At 40.1% G+C, this 8,568-nt stretch overlaps 1 protein-coding gene across 1 annotated transcript; it reads left to right on the top strand.

The window, feature by feature from the left end:
- Positions 1 to 5,933: 5,933 nt before the first annotated feature.
- msx1a (muscle segment homeobox 1a) lies at positions 5,934 to 7,818 on the top strand. The gene is made up of 2 exons (XM_046866932.1): positions 5,934 to 6,684; positions 7,011 to 7,818. Exons 1-2 carry the CDS (start codon positions 6,396 to 6,398, stop codon positions 7,442 to 7,444), a joined length of 723 nt encoding a protein of 240 aa, XP_046722888.1. The 5' UTR covers positions 5,934 to 6,395; the 3' UTR covers positions 7,445 to 7,818.
- Positions 7,819 to 8,568: the final 750 nt, after the last annotated feature.

Consider the following 8,568-nt stretch of genomic DNA (forward strand, 5'->3'; position numbering starts at 1 on the left):
CATCTTTCCAGAATAGTGTAGGTTATTATAACATCAAATGGGGAATAAGATTAGATAAGATACAACTTTATTCGTCCCACAGAGAGGAAATTTCTCTGTTACAGCAGCAAAGAAAAAGAAATGTGCAAATACGTAAAAAAAAAAAATAATAAAATAAAAACAGTACAGTATATAGTATATACACAACACAATGTATAAATACAAAAGAAGAAAAAAAGACAAAGAGTAAGAAGTTACGCTATCTAACATATTGCACATAGGTAATATTGCACAGTTTTAAATTATTGTTATTGCATAAATAAATGTGAAATGTGATGTTCAAAAAGCACAAACCAATCTTATGCTAATGTGTCCACATACTTTGGTCCAGATAGTGTATTTTATACTATTTAATAATAATTTCTTGTGTATTACAAATAATCTTTTTAATATATATATATAGGCTTAACATTAATTAAAATACATTATAAAAGACCATAAATTGGTTTCATGCAGATTGTTGCGTTATCCACAGTGTATGTATTCTGCAGGTTTCAAGGGAATTTTTTTTTTAACACTGTTGTGGCTGCGCTTGTTTGCGTGCGCGCGGGCACTTTGCGTGTTTGCGAAAAGAGACACTTGGCACTTTGCAGCTCGAGCGCGCGCGCGCTCTCACCGAAACGCCGGTGCAATATATAACAATGAGAATTTGTCCCATTGACTTTGACCATTAGGTGAGTCATGGTGATCTACGGTCTGGGCGCGAGCCATATCGTGCTCGCACTCGGGCCGGGAGCGCGCGAGAGCTTCAATCGCTGCATGATAAATCTGTCGCACAAATTAAACAAATAAGAGAGCTGTCCGATCAGGGAGGTTAATTATGAGGCGCGCGGGGCCGCAGGGGCGGGCCGCGAGCGCCATTCGTCAGCGCGCGAGGTGGGACGGAGGCGTCGCGCGCCCTTATCAGTCGCTCGCCACACGCGGCGCGCGCCGCCTCCGTCCGTCCGATCAGCAGATTCTCGCTTCCCATAAATCTGATCTAGTAGCAACCCTGAAATCAATAGAGCCTGAACGAACTAATTAACTCACACTCGCTCTGTGTGTGTGCAAGTGTGTGTGTGAGAAAGAGAGAACGCTTTTCCAAGTAAGTTGAGGGGGCGTGATCAGGCATTCGCTCTTTGCTTTTTCAGCATAGTTTCTTTTTCCGGATGCACTTTTTTTTTCAACCGTCAGCTTCTTAAATGATGTCACAGCATAGTAATGCACGCGTCGAAAAAAGCCAATAGTTTTCAGATGACGTCATAACATTCGCGTCATTCCTTCGATCGTCATTAAGCGTCATTTGCATATCGAAAGGCGTTGCATAGAGAACAGAATTGAGTTGCATTCGAATAGATTAGGAAATATTTCTCATAAAAAAAAAAAAAAAGTCATTTTGCACCATGGCACCATATAATTATTAGGATCATGCTGCATTATTGGAACGTTTTATTTGTTGTTGGAGTTTATGTGCTACAGGAGAATGGATTTGTGTTCCAAATACACTGACAAAAGATGTTGTGGATAACAGAGACAAACAACCATCCAGAGTAAAGTAAAGGGAAATGCTCAGGATATACTGCCTTGTCCTAATTTTCAGCCCTAATTACAGAGCTCGTGTGTGACCAATTGTTTAAGCAGTTCAAAAGTCACCTATAGATCTACAATAAACCAAAATGTGATAACACTGTTGTGTGTGTGTGTGTGTGTAAATGCAGCTAACGGAACCTCATGACATGCTGTTAGGATTTTAGAGGTGTGCATTTTAGCTGGTACACGCATCTCTGCTTCATGCACTTACCCATAAACCCCTTCTCTGTGCCACGGTGCAGATATGCTTAAAGCCTTTGCTTATCAGCATTCAAGCTTCATATTGAGCTGCATGAAAATAAAAGCGCCTGCTCCACACTCTGTTGGATCTCAGTCTTGATGCACTTCTCTAATTCAAATGTGTGTGTGTGTGTGTGTGTGTGTGAGAGAGAGAGATTTGTTACTATTGCTCATTAAGTTCTATTCAGCACATGAGGCTATAACGACACTCCAATACGGAGAAGATATAAACCCTATATTTTCCCCCCTGCTTCACTAAATTAGTGTAATTAGATTAATGACAAAGTGTGAGCTGCAAATTTCAGATAATTCAGCACACCCGAGACCCGAGACCTCTAATTTAACATAAAAAAATTGGAGGTCAAACAGAGGTCAGTTCCTTCAGGTGTAAAGGCTTGGAGTAAATTCCTACAAGGGTGAAATAGAGATGCACAGAAACAAAATATTGACAAAAGTTTGTGGACACCTAAGCATAAGATTTGTATGTGCTTTTTAAACATCCCATTCCACATTTAGTCCCCATCTGCAGTTATACTAACCTCCACAGCATTCCAATTATTCCCAAAAGGTCAGAGCTCCATAACAGGCCACTGTCAGGTGTTCCAATACTTTTTTCTATATGAATGTAATCCATTTCATGATTGTTGGTACTTTATAAGAAGGTTTTCCCATTTTGGTACTATTGTTTTTTTTTTAACCAACCAAACAAAGAAACAGAGTCCTTATCATCAATCAACAGCTTTCCATTAAATACATATTGTTTGTTGCTGGGATATAAATTTTTTTTTTTTTAATACTTCATCCTGGTAATACATATGACATCAACTCCAAATCTCCAAATGCGATATAACTCTATATACCAAACAGTGGGAATAATTCTCCATCTTTACATCCTTGACATTCTCAATACTTATTTAACCTCGTAATGCATGAAGCGAAGAAGTGAGGAAATGCTGACGTGACTATGATAGCAATAGTCTGTACGGCCAGCCACACACTAACTTGGGCATCTGAAATCAAAACTATCTATCCATACATCCATGTATCTCAAAGTCACTGAGGTCATCTTAGATAAGGAGATGTTCCACAGCTAGATTCATTGAAATTAATTTAATCATCATGCCTACAATGTAAGCAGGTTCAAGACTTGCATCAACCAAGAAAGTTCAGTGTAGGTTTATATATGAAAAAGCCATATATCTAGCAGTGTGTGTGTGTGTGTGTGTGTGTGTGTGTGTGTGTGTGTGTGTGTGTGTGTGTGCTAAATAGCCGCAAGGACTACGTAAAAGTGGCTCTTTACGCCTGAGCGAGCTAACTGCTTTGAAATAGGAGACATTATCTGTAATTACAGAGATCTTCAGGACAGGCCTTTCATCTCAGGCGCGCGCATCAGAGACGCTGCTATCACATTAATTAGGGCCGCTACATTCCAGCCATTAGACACACACACACACACACACGCACACACACACACACACACACACACACACACACACACACACACAAACACATATGCACATACACATATAAGAGTTGAGTTTTAAACCTAAATTTTGTCCTTGTTCATAATCACAGAAACAAAGAGTAGCATTGTATACACACACACACACACACACACACACACACACATCTGCGCACACTTTAATCGGAGCCATACGTCCTGGGACACTGAATCTTTCCCGTTTCGCTACACTACCGACGGCAGACGGTGCCCAGCAGTGGGCTTTGATATCCGCACACCCTTTTCAAGTCCGAATGCAGGGACTTGCGCGTGAAAAGGGTTAAGACAGCTCGGCGCAAAGACGACAAAGGCCCTTTGTCACTTCTGTCCCTAGCCTCCTTTCCCCGATTAAAGAAGGGGTTTAGAAAGTCAAACAAAGCCTGAATTAGTCATTTACGGTGCTTATTGTGCAGCGGTTCGGCCCTCATTTGTCACTCAGAGATACAAAAAAAAACATGAACCTCCACTGTAATAGACATTGACTTTGAGTTTCTGACAAATCAACACAAAATGTGTTTTTCAGTACACATACAGGATGTCCTCTGTACTAGCACATTTGAGACAGGGTGCACTGAGCTGGAGTAACTTCAAAACAGTCATACAAAACTTCAAAGTGCTACACACACACACATATAAACACACTCATTTGGCTTTAATAGGCCTGCAGTGTATCCACACACGGTAATTGCAGATTTTATCCCCTTTAAATACCGGATGTGAGGTGGAGGAAATGCTAAATTAAGCGCTTTGCATGTAATTTTATCAGCTACAAGTGATTAGTGTTTATTGGGAAAAACTGCTGCCTGGAGTCACAGAGTGGGATTCCCAGTGGACGCATATGATGCCCCAGACACCCCATCTGCAGTACCTAAAACCACACGGCACAGGGGTGGAGAAATATACAAGTGCAGTAAAGAAGATGGTGCCTTTGCTCTATAGAGCAGTTAAATGTTTTAAAAAATACACAAAATTAAGAAACAGATGAAGCATTACTTAATTACAAATTGAATTATGTAACTTGAGTGTTGTATGTAGTTCACAAGCTAGGATGCCAGGCAAGATACATAGACCTCTGTTACTTAGAGTAGACATTATATTCCACTTTTCCCCCTTGCCAAATGTTACTATATATTTTACAACAGAAATGGACATACACTTTTCCTTTCTTTGCATTTATACATTAAAATGTATTCCAATTATTCATTATTTTTTAATCTGGACACAATTTTTAGAGCAGTTTAATAACCATAAATGTTTGTGTCAATTTGTATTTAACAGGTACTCAGGAGATTTTCCATTAAGATTTTCCAAATGTATATCAAGTATAGATTTAGGCATAAATAGCAACAGTAATATGCTATAGCAAACATATATTCGATTTTAGAGTCACTATATGGGGATTAACTGTAACTATAAAAACTTTTCAATAAAGTTTCCACTTTTTACAAAAAATGTAAAACCCAAAAATGTGCTCATGATGTGAAGTTTTAATGCTTCCCCCACCCCCTGTGTAATTTTCAGTTCAATTGGATCCTAAATGTGTGCCTTCCGGCCAGTTACCGCCCCGCCTGTCTGTCTGCCTGCTTGTCTGTCTCTCCCTCACATCATTTTTTACTTTAATTGGTCAGTTTAGGGGGAAAACCCGCTGGCCCTCTGTCATTACCACAGTTTCTGGACACACACACACACACAACACACACACACACACACACACACACACACACACACATTTGGTATTTTACTGCCTTAAAAGTGGCATTACTTGTTTTTTTTTATTATTTTAAAAATGAAACATTCATATTAGAAATTAAGGAAAAAATCTCAAAAAGCTAAATCTGAAGTTTTTTGTATTACACACACACACACACACACACACACACACACACACACATACAATGCTGTTATTTGGTATTTTACTGCCTTAAAAGTGTCAATTTTTTTTAAGTATTATAAAAATGTAACATGTATATCAAAAATTAAGAAAACAATCTCAAAAAGCTAAATCTAATACAACTTTTATGTATACACACACACACACACACACACACACACATATATATATATATATATATATATTCATTAATAAGGCAAAAACAATAAATCATAACCTCTGGTATGAATTCATCCTGGTTGATTATGTGGTTCGGTGCTTGAATTTCATCTGAAATCAATGGCCATGGTTTCCTCCATCTTCATCCTTTACCCCCTCTAAACTCTCTATCTCAGCCTCTTTATCTTGTACACATTACATTTCTGCTGCATTGTAGTGCTCACAAAAATATAGGATGCACATCTGGGCAGAAAAGATGCAGATTTGCTTGCATGCTTCTAAGTGATGAATAAATAAATCCAACATTACAACGAAGCATCAAGTATCGCCTTGTTATTGTAGTTATCAATATTATTATTATTACATTTTACAAGCACTGTCTTTCATGCCATGATGCATCTTTTCTATGGAAAGTTGCATGTAGTTTATTAAAAAAAAATGAATAAAAAAAAATTCTAAAAAGGTGCAAGTGTTGACCTTAAAGTCCAATGAAACAAATATCTTAAATAACAATAGTCTTTATTTTCATTGCAAAGTCGAACGACATGGACAAGACCCCTGAGAGTATGAGTACCAGTAAGAAAAAAAGCTCCTTATTTGGGTGGAAGTTTATTGTAAGGACATTATCTTTATTGCCGATCCAAACAAATTGACTTTGCTCCGGAGAGTAAACAACGCTCGCGCTCGAAATGTCAGTCCGGAGAAGATTCCTGAGAAACCACTGAAACCACGCCCACCGGCGTGCAACTTTCCTGAAGCCCCGCCCACGAATGAAACAAGCCGCTCTGTGAGATGTATGGGAAAAGCTGAATCCACGCCCACACACGCTCTGATTGGACGGCTTTTGGTTTTTTAACTTTGCCGTCAGCGCGCGCCGGAGGACCGAAATGAACGGCGCGGCGATGCTCTCGCGCTAAAGTTTTTTTTTTGGAGGGTTTTTTTTCTCCATTCCCTACAGAGAGACTGCGGCTTTATGGGGCCCCGAGCGGCGCGAGCATGAAAAGCGAGGACGTCACTCCTTCGCACGACATGCAGAGCGGAAAGTCCAGAGGAGCCGCGCTGCTGCCGTTTAGCGTCGAGGCTCTCATGGCGGACCGGACCCCGAACCGGACCCCGAACCAAGCGGAACAAACCGGTGGCTCACGCGCGCTCTGGTGCGAAGACGCATCCTTCTTCTCCCGCTCGGTGGCGCGCGAAGGAGATGCGTCACCGGAGGAGAAGAGTCCTGAGCGCGCGGACCGGAGCTCGTGGACGGACAGTTCCCGTTTCTCCCCTCCGCCTGCAAGTAAGTAACGACAGAAGGTTATTTACAGAATAAAATGAGTAATAAATAAAAAAATAATAAGTTTTAAATATTGTTTTTATCAAATAATGTGAAACGTATGCAATAATAAAATGATGGTGAATATCGTTATTAAATATTACTTATACTTTACTTACTTTTATTAATTATTATGATAAAAAAAGGTCTATAATATTCTTTTTTTTATGTTTGTACTTTTTTTAAAGTTATGATTTGCTTTTGAGATGATGGTGATTTAAACCCCTGGATATAGTCATCATGACGTGTTCTCGCCTATACTGAGTTTCTTCACCCCTTGTGGTCTTTAGGGCGCCTGAGTCCCCCCGCGTGCCCCCTGAGGAAACACAAGACCAACCGGAAGCCTCGCACCCCGTTCACCACGTCACAGCTGCTGGCCTTGGAGCGGAAGTTCCGGCAGAAGCAGTACCTGTCGATCGCGGAGCGCGCCGAGTTCTCCAGCTCGCTCAGCCTGACGGAGACGCAGGTGAAGATCTGGTTTCAGAACCGGCGCGCCAAGGCCAAGCGGCTGCAGGAGGCCGAGCTCGAGAAGCTGAAGATGGCCGCCAAGCCCATGCTTCCTCCGTGCACTTTCGGGATTTCCTTTCCGCTTGGGCCGCACGTGCCCGCGTCGTACGGTGGAGGCGGCGGCGCGCACGCGTTCCATAGAACGTCAGTACCTGTGTCACCTGTCGGACTGTACGCGGCCGCGCACATGGGATACAGCATGTATCACTTAGCGTGAGGCGCGTGCCAAATCATCGGTTTCTTTTATTTAAAACAAAAATATTTTTACCGAAGAATTCAGACGGAGAAAACTTGGAAAGCATAAACACTTCCTCTCATGCGCCACCAAATCCGAGTCTCCAGGTGCCATTTTAATTCACATAAATCACTGAGCGTATGGTTATAAAGCACCTACAACACACACACACACACACACACACGCGCACACAAGTGCACGTGCGCGCACGCACCCTATTTGTATGCATTCATTGCAATGCGCCAGATCCAGTACAGTTTCAGCACGTGCTGATGGGTGAACTGTAAAATATTGTATATTACGGGGAAAAGTTTTTATATGATTATATTTGTTGAATAAATTAACATGAAATGGTTTATTCTGTTTTTCCATGGCAAACCGCAGTTATATATTTAATCATATATTAGTAAATTTTTAATTATTCCTTAGTGTTAGTGTTTAGAAAAAGAAGACGTGAGCTGTAAATAATAACTCAGAACAAATATGTTTGGTTTTTGTTTGTGCTAAATTCAATTTAATGTGTCCTGCCTACAGAATATATAAGATTTTTAATTAAATAAATTATTATTGCTAAAACAGGTATTTAACGGAGGCAGGAACCGAAAACAGTCTGAGATCCCTTTTTAACAACATCTAAAAATGTGGAATACAGTAATACTTTAAAGATTCCTGATTTACATCATTTATGTAAATTAAAACTGATCTAATAGATTTATAGCCTAAAACATGTTGAGGATATGAGATGTGGAATTTACGATCTAATTCTGATCTGATGGCATGTCCGACTCAGTGTCCCATAAACCCGCCATTACTAAGGGTTTTAACTGTCCATCTTCTGTACATTTTATATACTTTTTTACAAAGAACTAAATTTAATCACGGTAAATAAAATTAATCTCGGTATAAACACCGAAAAAGCTTCACATGGAAGCCTGTAATCACCTGTAATATATAATCATTTACGGGAAAAGCCCGTAAAATAACATTTGCGAATCAACTTCGAATAAACACGAAATAAACATCACTTGTATTATTTCCAGAAACCCAAAATGCAGCTTTCCAAAAACCGACACACAAAAACTGGATGTTGCGCAGGCAGGGCAATT

This window comes from Silurus meridionalis, chromosome 14, assembly GCF_014805685.1.
Source record: "Silurus meridionalis isolate SWU-2019-XX chromosome 14, ASM1480568v1, whole genome shotgun sequence".
NCBI classification, from domain to species: Eukaryota; Metazoa; Chordata; class Actinopteri; order Siluriformes; family Siluridae; genus Silurus; species Silurus meridionalis.

Bases quoted from the DNA above. Each gene is read 5' to 3' on its own strand.
- msx1a (XM_046866932.1), top strand. From the start codon at position 6,396: ATGAAAAGCGAGGACGTCACTCCTTCGCACGACATGCAGAGCGGAAAG. The intron at 6,685-7,010 runs GTAAGTAACGAC...TGTGGTCTTTAG, and splicing joins TTTCTCCCCTCCGCCTGCAA to GGCGCCTGAGTCCCCCCGCG.